Source organism: Megalobrama amblycephala, linkage group LG16 (genome assembly GCF_018812025.1).
Source record: "Megalobrama amblycephala isolate DHTTF-2021 linkage group LG16, ASM1881202v1, whole genome shotgun sequence".
Taxonomy (NCBI): Eukaryota; Metazoa; Chordata; class Actinopteri; order Cypriniformes; family Xenocyprididae; genus Megalobrama; species Megalobrama amblycephala.
Window position 1 is genome coordinate 28032930 of NC_063059.1, and position 18617 is coordinate 28051546.

The 18617-nt window shown below is 37.2% G+C and overlaps 1 protein-coding gene across 4 annotated transcripts in view; it reads left to right on the plus strand.

The window, feature by feature from the left end:
* The first annotated feature begins 1237 nt into the window (after positions 1–1237).
* tpst1 (tyrosylprotein sulfotransferase 1) overlaps positions 1238–18617 on the plus strand; it is a 57191-nt gene continuing 39811 nt past the window's right edge. For 2 of the 4 annotated variants that reach the window (XM_048159904.1, XM_048159907.1), the window contains exons 1-2: positions 1238–1626; positions 13447–14473. In XM_048159904.1, coding sequence (XP_048015861.1) covers positions 13641–14473 — 833 coding nt within the window. In that variant the 5' untranslated portion in view covers positions 1238–1626; positions 13447–13640. Of the gene's footprint in view, positions 1627–10217; positions 10320–10401; positions 10627–13446; positions 14474–18617 lie in introns of all 4 variants that reach the window. The other 2 variants (XM_048159905.1, XM_048159906.1) reach the window with 2 other exon arrangements.

Consider the following 18617-nt stretch of genomic DNA (forward strand, 5'->3'; position numbering starts at 1 on the left):
GGGGGGCTGTTCTTACGAATGCGCTCATTTCAAAAACTCACTAACAGTCTTTGGTTTCTCAGTTGACGAAAAGATCCTCTTTAGCACCTTTAAAGGGATAGTTCACCCAAAAATGAAAATTTGATGTTTATCTGCTTACCCCCAGGGCATCCAAGATGTAGGTCACTTTGTTTCATCAGTAGAACACAAATGATGATTTTTAAATCCAACTGGTTCTGTCTGTCAGTTGTATAATGCGTGTCAATGGGAACTTTGTCTATAAGAGTAAAAAAAAACACGACAGACAAATCCAAATTAAACCCTGCGGCTTGTGACGTCACATTGATGTCCTAAGACACGTAACGATTGATTTGTGTGAGAAAACAAACAGTATTTATATCACCTCACTAACCGGATGTGGAGGGCACTTGGACATAATGGTGTTTTAGAAGTAAAAAATTATATAAATACTGTTCAGTTTCTCACACAAACCAATCGTTTCGTGTCTTAGGACATCAATGTGTCGTCACGAGCCGCAGGGTTTAATTTGGATTTGTCTGTGCATGTTTTTTTGACTCTTATAGATGAAGTTCCCATTGACATGCATTATACGACTGACAGACGGCAACGGTTGGAGTTAAAAATCATCATTTGTGTTCTACTGAAGAAACAAAGTCACCTACATCTCGGATGCCCTGGGAGTAAGCAGATAAACATCAAATTTTCATTTTTGGGTGAACTATCCCTTTAACTTCTTAGTAACGTTTAAACTTTTATTTCAGTTCAAATTTGTCTATTCCAAAAAAAAAAAAAAAAAAAAAAAAAAAATGTCATGGATATAATTCTAACATAAAAGAGATGCATTTAAAAAAATATATTTATATATGTTCTTGTTTCTATAACTACAAATTATTTCAAGTGTTTAATATTTTATTATCATATTGTCAGAAATATGTGTTGGAATACCGACTTTCCAGGCAAAAAAAGTATTTTTAAAATGAAGTAAGCTGCAGTCTTTAGTTTATCAGCACAAGATCCTTTTTCATGTGCGCTTTCCCTTTAAGAACCCAGCAGCACCACGGCGCTTTCTTGCAAAACACAACCAAAGTGGGCGGGGTTAAAGCAAACTGCGTGCATTAACCTATAGCACACGTCCAAACACCACGTCAAAGAGACTCTGGGCCAATCAGAGTGTTGCTATTAATTTTTTTCTTCAGACAGTGAACAGTAACCGTGTTGCCTGTGAGATAAAAGCTCCTCATAAAGGATGGCTGTATATGAATCGGTCAGAGGAGATTTCCACTCAGTATCTTATATTCCATTTCAAATAATCGTATAATCCGATAATGTATATAATGTAGGCTATATTTAATCAGGTCGTGCTTGTTTAAGATAGTGAATTAATAAATACCAATTTCTTTGTGAAGTTGACGCGATATAATGGGCATCTGGCAACCCAGTGGAGGTGACGAGCTTTAGATGTGATACAGTTGTGTTGAGCGCAGCGTCGAGACGTCCAGAGTGTCGCATTTTAAAGCGGTGAATGGACCAGCTTAAGCGAATGGCACGTCTGAGCGTTGGTCCTCGACTACAAAGAGTTCTTGTGTAACCCAGTAATCGTCTGTTGTGACGAATCTACAAAACCAGGTACGTTTCTTTAAATGCAACCCCTAAATGTTACAATGTATCTGTATTAACACCCGTACTAACCGCATCTCAATCTACTCTCCTTTGGCGAGAACAAAACACCCCTTTCCCTCATTTTAGACCACCTTAAGTTTTTGAGTCTTTACAAAACTGATCTTGCGTCTCGTATGTTTTGACTGGGGGAAAATGATGCGGACTTGGCACGTGCCAGTGCTCGAATTGAACTGTATAGGACGAGCTGTCAGTGACATTCATCGGCTTAGTCTATATCAAAGCCTGATGAGGTGCGTCAAATGAAATAAAACAATATATATAGTTAGACACGAGATTTATAGTTGTTTTATATATGCACTTTAACTGATTTTCGTCGTGATCATATAACAACATGTTATTAATGAAATGATTCCTCTGCAGAAAGCTATTTGTTTATTGACAAGATGTTCTGTTTTGGTTTTATTGAATAGAGCTGTCTGTAGACTCATGGCCTGGCAGTCACTTCAGCCAAATTAATAATTTATGACCAGACAGCCCCTTGAGATTCAAAAGATTATTTTGGACAATAGAAATACCTTTCATTGAAATGAGGTTGTGCTTTGGCCAAGCATTAGTCCAATGAGAATGACCGCTGAGTGATTTATTGTCTGATCTGAGACAGAGAACCTGATGTACTGACTGTTAGATGTGATATATGGCACAGAAATTCAGATCTCTCTCTTGCTCTCTTTCTCTCTGTGTATATATATAAGTCAAGTCATCTTCATTTATACAGCGCTTTTTACAGTGATAATAGGAAAATTAATGGACAGAGATTGTTTTGGCTTTACAGCAGCTCTAGGAAAAGTTATTATCGAGCTAAAGTAAATATATATACAGATATACAGTGCTTAACAAATTTATTAGACCACCACCCAATGTAAAGTTTGTGCCACAGCTGCGCTAAACGAAGAGTATTGGTTATTACCAAAATCATTTTTATGTTTCTGTAATGGTTAATCCACACCAGTATGTGTAAGCTCTTTAGTCACAGTTGTGTTTCTAATGCTAAAATGTAATTATTGTTGGGATTTAATGGATTTAAAGATAGATTGCAGAAAAGTTTCATCAAAAGAAAATCTTTGGGATCAACTAGAAGCTATCTGGAAGTCAATAACAACAGAGACTGTGGAAAAGTACATAAAAACGAGCATGAATGCAAGATGTTATCAAGGCCAAAGGAGGCCATACAAAATAAAATTTAAAAATATATATTTTTTGGTTATTATGTGAGAATAAAGACTGTTTAGTTTTTTTAGTTTATTTGATTAATAAATGAAATCTTTTTTAAACAAGTTTTTGACAGGTATTATATATATATATATATATAATGTCTATAATGATTTTCCTGAGTTTTAGACAAATCACTTCTGTAAATATATTTCTTTGACCCTTGAAGTTGACAGAAATAGGAAATTTGATGTCAGGCAATTATGGTGGCACTGAGGGACAATAGTTAGCTAATGATGAAAATTAACTTTTTAGTAACGTTTAAACATTTATTTCAGTTCAAATTTGTCTATTCCAAAAAGTTGTGTTTCTAATGCTAAAATGTAATTATTGTTGGGATTTAATGGATTTAAAGATAGATTGCAGAAAAGTTTCATCAAATACATATATATATATATATATATATATATATATATATATATATATATATATATATATATATATATATATATATATATATAATCAAATATTATAAATATTATATATATATATTTCTTTGACCCTTGAAGTTGACAAGTCTCATAGACTTTTGAAAAGTTTTTCAAATACATTTTTATTTCTTTAATATATTATTTTAGTTGTATATTTAGCTTCATTTCGAAAAAAGCATAACATTTCATTAAGTACTTTGTTTTTTGCTTATTAAGAATTCAGCGTTAGATTAGGATCATTCTCCCTGTCTGCATAAACAACTGATATCTGTTTGATGGTCAGTCCACTTCTGCTGAAACACTAACTTCTCTTGTGGTTTCATCTCACAAGCGCAACACTTTCGTATTGATCTGTCCTCACATTTTGCGCAATCTTGATTGTGTACAGAGACCTGAAATATGGACTTTCAACATGTATGGAAGCAGAGGTGTTTCCTGTGGTGGTGTTGTGTCCCTTTTTTAGAGGCTAAAACCCATTCACGGCCTATGATGTGTCATATTTTTAATCCAGATTAATTTTGTGTTTCTTTGCATGATCACTCAGGGTTCTTCCAAAAGTGAAGGCAGTTCTGACCCAGCCACTAGAAGGCAGTGGGGATTGAGATGTTTTTACTCACAGATTGTCAGTCAGTTCTGAACTATGGAGAAATTACTCTGGAGGTTTTGCACTTGTGAGCTGATTGAATTGCCACTTCGGATCAGTTTTAGCACTGCAACACCGCACTTTGGGCATCTTGGATGAAACACTGTAGTCGGTGCATCTGAATATTAGATTAGGCCCTTTGGTTCTCAAGTCGACATTGTCATAGATCATTTTAAATGTGCTGCAAAATGTGTTTAGTATCGCACGATTCATTCAAGCTCATTCAAGAACCTAAAAGCTTCTCTCAAAATGTAGAATATTGCTGTCAAAATGTGGATGAACTAAAATGAAGTAATGTGATCTTAAAAGGCTTTCTACAGAATGTCTCGGGGTCAGAGGTCGCAAGAAATAAGACCATCGCAGATTAGCGAGTGGCGTAATGCCACTCTGTATCCCAGACTTGATTGAAGAATCAGGTTTAGCCAGTGGCCAACAGATAATGACTGTTTCAGTGAAACATCTTTGAATTTGCTATATTTTAGGGATGTACGGATATTAAAATTCTGATACCAATAAGTGGATAATTTGATGCTATGGCTGTTTTGTGTATACAGAATTAATTATTAGTGTTTTTAAAGGTTAGGTTTGACACGTGACCTGAGCATTCCTTTTGTGTCTTTTGTAAATGCCATCAACTCACCGCTGTCGAATTCAAGAATGATCGCGTGGTTCTGCTCATGGAACGCTTTCTACATCAAATGTTTCCATTCTGTCCTCGCCCTTTGAACAGAAGCCTTCATATCTGTAATGAAAAGTATCCTGCTCACTTTGTCTGTTGCTCATTCACTGGTGCTGAATTTCATTTCCAGAGGTATCTTTTCTGAAGGGTTTTGTTCAAGTGGTCCAGATTGAACCTCCTTAGAAAGGATCAGTGTTGTATGAAAGGGAAGATTACTGAGTTTGATCTTTTCCCATGTCTGAATTGTTAGACTTTCTTTAGTCTTAGAAACACATTTTATCAGGCTTTATAAACGTCCAATCTTGGTTTATAAGTGAAAAAATTAGGGTTGCTAATTTGTGAGTGAAATATAAGCCAATAATTAATGTCATGTTTAGGGCGATAAGCGATAAACAATAAAATGATACACTATTTTGTATAGAAAAAATGAAATAATATGGTTGATAGCTGATATACACTGTAAACCCGGATAAGTTCTACTAACTCAAAAAATTTGAGGCAGCTGATTGCCTCTATTTTTGTAAGTTTGCAAACTTAAATATCATCAGTAAGCATAGCTAGTTTTTTTAGCTAGCTGTAAATTACAAATAAACATTAATTTAAATCAAAATATACATTTAGTGTTTTGTTCATTTTAATTTAATGTAACTCAAAGTTTTAAGTACATTGTAAACCTGAATAAGTTGGCAACTCAAAAAAAAAACTTAAATCTCTGATAGATGTTTAATGAACTCAAAAATAATGGTTAATTACACTTTTTGGCACATTTTGAGTAAAAGGTACTTTCCATTATAAGTTAGTTATACTGTTTGGGTTTACAGTGATTTAATGTTTGTAGTTGGTAAGATTATTTTAATGTTTTTGAAAAAAGTCTCTTATACTCAATAAGGTTGCATGTATTTGATCAAAAATAGAGTAAAAACAGTAAAAATATCAAATTAATGAAAAAAATATAAACCATTTTCTATGTTTATATTTTTATAATGTAATTTATTCCTGTGATGGCAAAGCTGAATTTTCAGCATCATTACTCAAGTCTTCAGTGTCACATGATCAGAAATTATTCTAATATGCTGATTTGCTGATCAAGAAACATTTCTTATTATTATCAATGTTGAAAACGGTTGTGCTGCTTCATATTGTTTTTGGAAACAGCTATATACTTTTCTTTTGATGAGTAGAAAGTTCAAAAGAACAGCATTTATTTGAGATAGATTCCTTTTGTAACATTATAGGTGTCTTTTCTTTACAGTCATGTTTGATCTATTTAAAGGGGTGGTTCAGTGGTTTTTTCTAGGCTTGATTGTGTTTTGGGGCGCAGTTTAACATGTCTTAATGCTTTGTTTTTTTGAAAACGCTGTATTTTTCATATATTTTAGCTTTATTCTACACCTCTGTTTCCACTGTCATATGAACGGCTCGTTTGACTTCCTGCTTCTATGAAGCCACTCCCTCCGAAATACGCAATGTGCTCAGATTGGTTAGCGGGCCCAGTGTAATCCAGAGCCATCGTGATTCGCTGAAGCGTCCGGAAACGCCACGCCCTTACCATTTGTTACCGGTTACGTGGGCTTTGGTTATATTGTATGCTCAATTTGATTATATTGCTGTATCAAATTGAGCCCGAATCAGACCCAGATGAACAGCAATCGTGGCTTTTAAAGGACGTTTAAGAATGGTATTTCATTTAGTATTTGTGTCAAAGTGTTTAGATGCTGTCACTGCTGTTTGTTAGCTTTCAATATACAGTTTTATCCTGATTAAAGCTTTACTGTAGCTGAATACATGACTGAGTAGTCGCATTTTTGTAAAGGTAGCATTTAATTTACGGCATGAACAACTGTTTGTCTATGAACTTAGAAGTTTGTTGGTGTTTGTTGTAGAAGTATGCACTATAATACAGCTAACTGGCTAGCGAAGCAAAAACGAGTTGCTCTTTATATATGTCCTTGATGCATCCAAAAAATAGCAACAGAACTATACGTTTAAAAGACATGCACAGACAATAAAATGTACTTACAGTTTGAAGCCAATAAACAGCAGCTTCTGCTTTTAAAGTGGGAACTGCTCCATCTTTCAGTAAAAGCCTTTGTGCAAATCCAGCATTGAACTCGTGTAGATTCTGGAAGTTGTCTTCAGCATCGCATCCAGTGTAGAAAATATCAAAGATTACAATGGGTTCTATTATCTTTTGACGCGCCGCACCGTTCGCGTCCGGTGCACACAACTCTTCCGCTTTCATAATGCTGCGCCACATGGCCTCACTTTGTTGTGTGTTCCCGGGGGCGTGTTTTGCAGGGTTTATGATGTCACTAACCCGGGAAGAAGCTTGTTGTAGTCCAAACCGGTCGTTTTTGTAGGCAATAAACTGCCATAACTTTAAAAGACAATATCTCCGTTTGCATTGAACTTTCAGCGCTGTAACTCTGCAGATACTGTTTATGCTCAAGCAGCAACATTACACACTAACTAAAGTTAAAAAAGTGAAATCGTATTGAACCACCCCTTTAATACATCCTTGCTGAACAAAAGTATACATTTCATTCATTCATTCATTCATTCATTCATTCATTCATTCATTCATTCAAAAAAAGTTTATCATTAAGGAAAAGTGTAACCAAGACAAGAAGGACACTTAACTCCAGAAGCTAAGGCACCATTTTCAACTAAAAATAAAAAACTTTTTATGTGTTTTGGCCATTCATTTACATGACAACAGCGTTTTGGGGGCCTGAAACTTTTGAAAACTGGTACGATACGATTATCGTCTCTGTGTAAACTACAAAAATGCACATTTGTGAAAACGTTGATGTCATGCGCATGCATATTATGTGTTCAGTCTATAGGTGTGTAGTGTTTTTGTTACAAAGTGACATCGCCAACTACTGGCCTGGCAGCATAATACAGTGTTTTTTTTGTCATTTTCGCAGATCTGTGTGAATGGGGATCGCTTTGACAGTGTTGCCGTCTGTGCGCGAAAAATGCAAAGGAAAGACTTTTCCGTTTTTAGTACATCATTGTCATGTAAACGTACCCAAAAATGCAACCTCCCGCCATTGTTTTGTTAATGAAGATTGAGACACCCTTCATGTCTTGTTAAAGAAATGCTTCTCAGGCTCTTCCTCTTATTAAGTGGTGCTGTGGTCTGGTTTCAGCACAGGCCTGTGGAGGATTCCCAAACAGATCAATGTCAAATCCAGTGGAGGATATCCATAACAGAAGTGTGGAAGCTCTATTAATTTAATACCAACACCTTCTTGATTTCTCTTTCACAAATGCGAAACTCGAGACCAAACATTGCTTAACCACAATAGTAAATAAGCTAAGAGGTTGGTGGTGTGGAGTGATTTACATCTGTATGATGCTGCCTTTAAAATGTCTGTAAATGACTAAGCATCCATGCCTTCAATTTGTTCAATGATTTCTTTATGATCAGTAATGTAGCCTTCTCAGACGCTTTACTAGTCTGAACTCTGCAACATCCCACTCAGCTTGTGTCTCAGCCACAATTGAGATCCGTTTCTCCTCTGTGGAATAAACTGGAGTGGGTTTCTAACATATGAACATTTTATAAGTGAGCTGGAACCTAAAGCAAACAGGGAAGTGGATGAAACCGTGACTCATCCTGTGACACATTTCAGGGAAGATGTTCCTGAACAACATCGCCGCCTCCTGTGGAGAGTCTCATCCATTACACTGAGGATTCTGGGTGTGGAATTCCTGTTTACCATCTGTCAGCACTAACAGCCTGTGGCCAAGAAATCCATCATGAGCAAGGCCCTCTCCATCAAAGTAAATCTGCACAGACCTTGAAAGAGAGCTTTAAGTTCCTCGCACTTATTAGAGGCGGCTAATGTTCATAGGATGTCGCGGTTTACGAGACCAGGTCTGATGTTTATCTGAGCGTATGTTTAACGGCATAAGAGATACATTAAAAATAACATCAAAATGGAATTCAGTGTTTGTTTTTCACAGCAGTTTTATTTCTGTCATAAATACAGAAAGAAAGACGTGACTTACCACATATAGATGAACAATGAGGATAGGAATTTGAAATATGACGTAACGGTTCATTTAGTAGGCCTATGTTTGATTACCAAAGAGAAAAACAATGTTAGTGAAGAGATTGAGAACAAACATGAGACATGATAGTAGTTGAACAAACTCCGGGTTACAGGATTAGTTCTGAGTTGACAAAACCAACAAAAATCAGGCTTTGTTGGTACCGTGACGCTGATCATCAACTTTCTTTGTCAACTCAGGCTTTGATCCTGAGTTTAGGTGTGACATCAGTAGCAAACAGCCAATCACTGCTGTGAAACTGCGTTTCACTTCTTGCAAGAGAAGCAGCGTGATTCACTTCTCTCTTGTGCAGAATATTACAAGATTGAAGAATATTAAAGGGTTAGTCCACCCAAAAATGAAATTTCTGTCATTAAATACTCATGCCGTTCCACACCCGTAAGACCTTCGTTCATCTTCGGAAAACAAATTAAGATATTTCTAATAAAATCCAATGGCTTAGTGTGGTCTGTATTGACAGCAAGATAATTTACACTTTGAAACGCCCAGAAAGGTAATAAAGATATATTTAAAACAGTTCATGTGACTACAGTGGTTCAACCTTAATGTTATGAAGCGATGAGAATACTTTTTGTGCCCCAAAAAACAAAATAACGACTTTATTCAATAATATCTAATGATGGGCAATTTCAAAACACTGCTTCGAAGCTTTACGAATCTTTTGTTTCAAATCAGTGGTTCAGAGCACATCAAATGCCGAAGTCACGTGAACCATTGAAATTTCGAAAAGCTTATGACGTAACAAAGCCTCGTTTACTGAAATCACGTGACTTTGGCGCTCCGAACCACTGATTCGAAACAAAAGATTCGTAAAGCTTCATGAAGCAGTGTTTTGAAATCGGCCATCACTAGATATTGTTCAATAATGTCGTTACTTCGGGGGTTTTTTGGCTCACAAAAAGTATTCTCGACGCTTATAAGATTAAGGTTGAACCACTGTAGCCACATGAACTGTTTTAAATATGTCTTTAGTAGCTTTCTGGGTGTTTGAAAGTGTAAATCAACTTGCTGTCAATGCAGGCCTCGGATTTTATTAAAAATATCTTAATTTGTGTACCAAAGATAAACAAAGGGTGTGAAATGACATGAGGGTGACTAATTAATGACAGAATTTTCATTTTTGGGTGAACTAACCCTTTAAGTAAAGAAATTAAACTGGTAACAGTTTATTTTCTAAATTCAGCTTGCTTATACTGCATCGTCCTTGAGTATGTATGAACTCCTCCCTGCTGTCCACTGCCAGTGAACACTAATCACTCACTCTCTATCTCTCTCTCTGTCCCTCCTTTTTATTCTGGAACCACAAGAACAGTCATTAAAATGTTAAACCAATACATTATTAAACCAATTTTATTGCCACCCAATTAACATCCTTTTTTGACATAGTTGATCTGTATTGTATAGTGTGTTTAAGTACACTTGAGCTCTGTATTGTCCGCAGCATCCAGAATCGGAACTATCCGTTTTATTGATCAATATTTGTTCCCTGCAGCCTCAATAGATTCCCCAATGGCATCTGAATCTGTCTGTGCGCATAAGTACCTGTGTGGGGGTATGTCTCTCAATGTAGGGGATTCTCATCATATGATGTAAGGTAATGAAATATTGGTTCTTTAAGAACTTCTTGACTGTGATGAATAATGGTGATCATAGATAATCTCCTTTTGTGTGGACAGAGATCAAGAGCTGTGTCAAATAAGGGTCACTTTACCATCACCAGCATCCTGTAATAGATTCCCAGTGGTACCAGGCTCAGGTGTCTCACAAAACTCAATTGGCTGGGTTCCCAGGTGGGTCATTGTGGGTAACCTCCTTCAGATGGCTTGAGAGGGCCTCACAGGACTGCTCTGAGTGAAGTGGCTTAATGCCTTCACACACCTTTTGTTCCCTTGATGAGACCTGTAAGTAATGTAATGAACATTACGACTGACCTTGTTTCAAATAATTGTCTTTGGAATATGGAAATTAGCCTATTGGAGTCCATTTTTTTACTGTATTTAAGAGTTATAATATAATAGTATTTAGGTTTGCGGTAAAAGAGGTAGAATAAACAAACAAAACAACAATTACAGCTTGACAAGATTTATTTTGCTTTAAAATACACCCGGGCCAATGTTTTACTTGCACAGTTACCAAAACAGTGCCAAGACATTATTGGAGCTTGTTAAGGAGCCTGCACAATTGGGCCAAATAAAGTCAAATTATGATTATTTTGACAAATATTATGATTGCAGTTTGAACTGCAGTATACTGTAAACATTTAAGGTCATTGGAGCAGCTAAGTTATCAAGAGTAGGAATGTGCCGATAACCAATAAATTGATTTATCTTGCATCCCTATCATTATCCACAGGCATTCTCCCCTGCTGTTTACTTTCCGCCAGCATGTTTATGCAGTGCAGATACAGGCCAGCTTGTGCTACACTTATCTGCACTTTGGTCAGAGAATAGCACAGGCAAAACCTTGAAACAAACCCAACGCGCCAGAGCCAGAACAGTGTGGTCGAGTTTTATGTGTACTGCTTGTTGTGTCGAGTTAGACACCCACTCCTTAAGGTTGTGTAGCACACTGCAAATTAAAGACTGCAAGGTCATACATCTTGTTGCTGGTGGAGATGTGTTCTCTTTACATTGAGAGTGGGAGGAAACATGAGTCAATCTTAAGATATCCGACCAGATCTGTCTCTTATTTCAGACTACTGTATCTTGCTAGTGTCACTTTCCAAAATCCAATTGTGCTTATCTTCCAATATGTTGAAGTCTGATACTTTTTGCCCTTACTAGCATTTTTGTTCTGTCCATTTGCTTTGTTAAAAGCTTCTTTCTGTTCAGTTTCATTTGGGACCATTTTTTTGTTGAAGAGGGCAACTTGTGGTATGATTGCAAATGCAGTATTTGTCTATGATCGATAATTGAGTTGAGTTACAAGGATCTTATTTGTTCTCTATTAAGTTATTCAGAAATACTGTACATTCAAAATGCATTTCATACACACAATGACTTGAATGTACCTCTTCTATGATAAGCTTAGAAGAGGTATATAAAGTCAAACAAACATTTATTCAGGCACCTTGAACATTTCATTCATTAATACAGTTTATTCACTATAGTAAAAAAAAAATGGTAATAAAATATGACAAGATCTCAGAGTTAAACTGTGTCAGAAATAAATAATCTTAATTATGTCATATAAAACTTAAGCAAAACATGGTCAGGTTTTATCAATATTTTAACAAAACCACTTCACTTCTTATTTGAAAAATCTTTGTCCACCAATTCAGAATAGACCCCCATCACTGTGTATCAAGGTCAGTAAGTCTTGTGTATATAAATGGGTGTGACATTGGGAAAAAAATGTAAAAACATTTTTGAAAATAATGAATAAGATGTGTTCACACATGTATTCAAGATGTTAAGAAAATATGTTTTTATTTTTTATATTTTTAGAGTAATGAAAATTAAACCTTTCTTGAAAATGAAAAGGTTTTCAATACCATGTGACAACAGCATGAATACAAAGGAATACACTTGATTACACTTGTGGTCTTGGCCACTTGAGAGCAACATGCAACAGGAAGTGTGCAAGACTGTCCCAGGTCTAAAAAACGTAAACTCTCAGTGCCCTGAGCACAGTAAACTCACACTATCTACACTACTACTAGGCTAAGAGTATCCCATCATGCATCATGTTCAGGAACTCAAGTGCCTTGAAATTGTGAGATGTCAAGGAAAGCATTCCACTGTAAGTTAAATTAATTAGATATTACAAATAATTTATTAAACATAATAGTGCATATTATATTGATGCAGAGATGAGTATGTGTATTTTGAACAACATTTACTTTTTATCACTTAATTAGAAGCACCACAATTACTTACATAGGGACTACTGAACAGACATATAGAAGTTTTTATTAAAATGCAAAGTAGTGAAAGTCAAAATAAAGCTCTGTAAACACATTTTTACACTATACTTGCATTTAACACAATAAATGTGTCTCTTTGGGTAATCAAAAGTCCTATACACACTTGTGGTCTTCATGGCCACTTAAACACTTGGAAATATTTCAATATTTCATGAAAAAAACAGGAAATTTTTCATGTAAGTAAACAAGTGCAAAGATCGCAAGTGTGGGTGCTTGGACAGGCCCAGAGAGTATACTTCAAAGAACTTGACACTAGGCTTGCTGCGGTAGTCGGTATTCAGCCATACGCGATTACATTACTTCCCATCACTGCACTGCCCCCACTGTTGTTTTTAATAGAAATAAAAACCATGTAGTTCAGTTGGACAACTGATGCTACAATTATAAACTGAAAGTCGCAGCACAGTGCAGCAGGAGTCAAATTTCACATGACAAGATTAAGGAGAGATGACTGACAAGACGATAGCGGAGGATTTGGTGTCAAAGCGAAAAGAAAAAGCAAGCGCAACAGATCCTGAACGTCACTGACAGATATCTTTTCTTGTAAAATATGCGGTCAGTAACGGCACTCCCAGAGTAGGCAGTCTGCGTAGGGCACCAACTACCAGCACCATTGCCGCCCCTTGAAAGTGAAAAGGCAGTGTGCCGGTATTGCCGCAAGTTTATTAAGCGGTGGGAAAATTTTCTCACTGTTCTCACAAGAACTTTACTTTTATCATGGGCACACTTATTTGTCATTGACAAACAAATGCTGCAATTACATGAGGAGGTTAATCTGTTTTATTGTGTGTTTCAGGCCTGATGGATTCAGGAACTCGACGAGAGCTGCGTACAGCAGATCCCAGCCTCCACTCGCTTCGTCACGGCCAGTCCTGAGTATCGGGCGTTCACCTCAACACGCTTTGCCCGACCTCACCATCCCTTTTTCTGCTTCTTTCCCATCTCACTCCACCCCTGGATCCTCTACCAGCCCTCCTGCTCGCCCCTGAGATGATCGGCAAGCTGAAGCAGAACTTACTAGTGGCCTGTCTGGTCATCAGCTCCGTCACGGTCTTCTACCTGGGTAGGCATGCCATGGAGTGCCACCACCGGATAGAGGAGCGCAGCCAGCCACTGGTGAGCAGCCTGCGTACCACTCTGCGTACGGGCCAGAACCTCAGCAACCCCTTCATCTACAATAAAGACATGCCTCTTATATTTATTGGTGGCGTCCCTCGCAGCGGCACCACTCTTATGAGAGCCATGCTGGACGCTCACCCCGAAGTACGCTGTGGGGAAGAGACCCGCGTCATCCCGCGCATTCTGGCCATGAAGCAGATGTGGAGCCGCTCCGGGCGGGAGAAAATGCGTCTAGATGAAGCTGGAGTGACGGATGAGGTCTTGGACTCAGCCATGCAAGCCTTCCTACTGGAGATTATCGTAAAACACGGGGAACCTGCCAACTACCTGTGTAATAAAGACCCCTTTGCTCTTAAATCACTCTCTTATCTGGCTAAGATCTTCCCTCATGCTAAGTTCATTCTCATGGTCCGCGATGGCAGGGCCTCTGTCCACTCTATGATCTCCCGTAAAGTCACCATTGCTGGCTTTGACTTGAGCAGCTACCGGGACTGTCTAACAAAGTGGAACCGGGCCATAGAGACAATGTACACACAGTGCCTGGAGGCAGCGGACAAGTGCCTGCCTGTGCACTACGAACAGCTCGTTCTGCACCCAGAAAAGTGGATGAGGACGCTTCTGAAATTCCTGAACATTCCTTGGAATGATGCAGTTCTGCACCACGAGGAGCTCATTGGAAAAGCAGGAGGCGTTTCACTCTCCAAGTAAGTGCCATTGACCCGTATAAGGGTCCTGAATGCTCCAACAATTCTTGTTTACCTTGCATGGGGTCAGGGGCTTCCTCTATGGTTATATTTGTTTTCTTGTAAAAGCCAAAGCAGAGTTTTGAACCCAGCATTCCAACGTGAGAATCTTGTGTTCGTGAGCTATCTGGATTATTTAAGCTCGGTTCTGTTATTTTACCTTGTTAATGTCACCAGCCATTTGTGTCACACAGGCTATGTTTGGCATACTGGCATACTGCTTATTGCATACTGCACAGTATGCTGTGTACTGCCTACTATTTAAAAAAAGTGTGTGAAACGGCATGTGAAGTACTATGACCTTTCAAACAGTAATAGACTGCATTGCTTTCACATGACTTGGATGTTTTATTTAATACAGAAACTGGAAAAGTGTGTGAAGAACATTGCTGTCACATTGTTGCATTGTTCTGCAAGTCATAATATTGTTATTTTAGCATTATTTATATTTATTAATATTTTGAAATAGCTTTTTTTTTTATTATTTTAGTTGCCAAGGAAACATTTCAAATTTTCATTCAAGTTTTTTATCTAATTTTTGTATTTTATTTCAGCTTTATTTTTAACAAAGACATTTTAAAGGTGCCCTAGAACTTTTTTTTTAAAGATGTAATATAAGTCTAAGGCAGTGGTCTCAAACTGCCGGCCCGCGGGCCATTTACGGCCCACCCTCCCCCTCTACCCGGCCCGCAACTGATCTCAAAAATAAAACATAATCCGGCCCGCTAAATTATTATTATTCTCGAGTTGCTACCTGTCTGATATGCAAAGAAAAAGTCGCCGTTCTATGGGGGCATTCACATATCACGTCACATAAGCGGCCGCGCCGCATTCTCCTTCTTTCCAATGCGCTTTCGCTCCAGTGGCATCTGTCGTTGCTATGCAACCATGAGCCGCGCTCTCAATCGCTTCTATTATGAGCGCGCTTGCCTAAATTACAGTAAAAGCACTCGACTTTAAGTCATGGGCGTCGATTTAAACCACCGAAACGCGTCTGATGCAGCCATTAAACGTTACCAATGCTCAAACGGCATCTTGGACAAATGCGCTGCCAGGTGTCTGTCAAGAGTGTACAAGTGTATTCAGGGATTGTATTTGTTCAGTAGCCTACAGTGTTGGTCAGTGCAAAATTTTAAATTCCCATATATATATATATATATATATATATATATATATATATATATATATATATATATATATATATATATATATATATATATATATATATATATATATATATAGCTCCAGCTTTTTGTTCATTTCTGACCCCTCCACGCCACAAGTGTTGATGGTTTTGTTCCTAAATTACTTTTTTTTTTTTTTTTTTTATTCCATGCACCTTGCTGGATGTGAGAAGTTGCACCAGACTATTGCAATTAATAGTATATTAGTAGTATTATATTAGTAATAGTATTATATAATTATATTACACTCTGTAACAATGAGAGAGACACTGCTGTTTACATTTAGTATGGTAAATAAAATATTTATAGTAAAGATATTTTAGTAGGCAAATTTGATGTAAATGAGAAATAATGCAAGGAAAAGTATATTTTCTGAAATGTTGCGCTTTCTTGCGCTTGAATGTTAATATGGCCCTCCTATTAGGTGTCAATCACAGAAACGGCCCCCTGCCAATTTGAGTTTGAGACCCCTGGTCTAAGGTGTCCCCTGAATGTGTCTGTGAAGTTTCAGCTCAAAATACCCCATAGATTTTTTTTGATTCATTTTTTTAACTGCCTATTTTGGGGCATCATTATAAATGAGCCGATTCAGGGCTGCTGGCCCTTTAATTGCTCGTGCTCTCCGCCCACAGAGCTCGCGCTTGCCTTAAACAACATAAAAAAAAAGTTCAAACATCTAATATAACCCTCAAAATGGATCTTTACAAAGTGTTCGTCATGCAGCATGTCTAATCGCGTAAGTACAGTGTTTATTTGAATGTTTACATTTGGTTATGAATGAGTTTGATAGTGCTCCGTGGCTAACGGCTAACATTACACACTGTTGGAGAGATTTATAGAGAATGAAGTTGTGTTTACGAATTATACAGACTGCAAGTGTTTAAAAATGAAAATAGCGATGGCTCTCTTTTCTCCGTGAATACAGTAAGAAACGATGGTAACTTTAACCACATTTAACAGTACATTAGCAACATGCTAATGAAATGTAGAAAGACAATTTACAAATATCACTAAAAATATCATGATATCATGGATCATGTCAGTTATTATTGCTCCATCTGCCATTTTTCGCTATTGTTCTTGCTTGCTTACCTAGTCTGATGATTCAGCTGTGCACATCCAGATGTTACTGGCTGCCCTTGTCTAATGCCTTTAATAATGTTGGGAACATGGGCTGGCATATGCAAATATTGGGGCGTACACCCTGACTGTTACGTAACAGTACGTGTTATGTTGAGATTCGCCTGTTCTTCTGAGGTCTTTTAAACAAATGAGATTTATATAAGAAGGAGGAAACAACGGAGTTTGAGACTCACTGTATGTCATTTCCATGTACTGAACTCTTGTTATTTAACTATGCCAAGATAAATTCAATTTTTGAATCAAGGGCACCTTTAAATAGTTTGAGTTTGTTAACGTGAACAACACTGCATTGTAGATAAAGATATTTTGTATTTTTAGTAAATAATTATATTGTATATAGTGTAATAATTTGATGCAAAAAAAAAAAAGAAGATTTGTCAAGAAAAAGCTATAAAATATCGTGATTGATAATTATTTCCGATCATTTGCCACCATGGAAATGAAATGTAAAGTCAAATGGGTATTCTGTGCATGCAGAAAGTTCACATACTGTGCTACTGCTTAGTATGCATACTGTATACTGCAGGAATAGTCAGACTATGGTAGTGTGCTATTCCAAACATAAACAACACTTTGTGTATGCGGTAACCATGTTCATTTATGTGCAGATGTGTGTGGGCGTTTTTCTCTCTGTCAGACTATAACTGTACATGTTGAATTTCTCACTGACCAGTGATGCATTATTTTCAGATAACAACTTGATAATCCTAGGGTGCAATTGTGTACAGGATCAGTTTGAACACAATATGTTGTTGCAGGTTCTAGGGTATGTTCATGAATCTAATGTTCCCTGCACAGTGCATGCCCTGAATAGACCAAACTAAGGGGTTAAGTTCACCGGTTGTTCCAACATGTTCCAACATTCCTGTTGCATGTTGGAACATAAGTCTCATTTTTTTTTTTTTTTAATAGGAAAAATTGATGTATAAAGTAAAGACTGCCATATGATGTCATAGTTTGTTAAATTCAGGCCTCTTTTTCTTTTTTTGTTTTGTCAATGCAACCTTGTTTTGTCAAATGCTTTTGAGAGGTAATTTGTTTCTGCACTTTAGGGAGCTTCATATTCAAGAACAGAACAAGGTTAGTCGCTTTTTCATTAATCACTCTGATTCCAGAAAAATCCCAACTACAAAGTGCTGGTCACATGGTGTGGCTGTGGTTTTAAGCATATTAGATATACACATGGCCTGCAGAAGTTATTGAAATCTGAAAAGCACAAAGGGTCACCGCCGCCATTGACACATGAATCAACCCATGAAGAAATTCGGCTTCCGTCTGGTGTCCATTTTTAGAAATGAAAAGCTTATGGTGGTCAGAGAGGGCCCACACATTCTTTTTCTTTTTTTTTATTTGGATGCTATAGCATATCTCTTCTTTCCTCTCTTTGTTCTGAAAGCATCTCTGGTCTGTCTTTCATATGTTCAAATATCTTTAAGATGAATGAACTGCATATTTGTTCTGACCTTCCTAGACATCTATCCTCTCTCCTCTTCAGTTTTTATCGCTTGCAATTAGAATTAGATTTGGGCAATGTAATAACAATAGATAACAATAATAGAATGTTTTATCTGCTCTTAAATATTTTAAAAGAATGAATTACACTCTGTGTCCACTCCTCTGAACGTTTGGAGAGATGCTAAAGGGCACATAGTTTGTAGAATAAAGTGCTGTCTGTAAAAGCAGTGCATCCTGTGGTCTGTGGAACGGAAAGTGATGAGTTGAGAACACCTCAGCTGCTAAACAATCTGTTATTCTTCCAAAACCACATAATGAAGGGA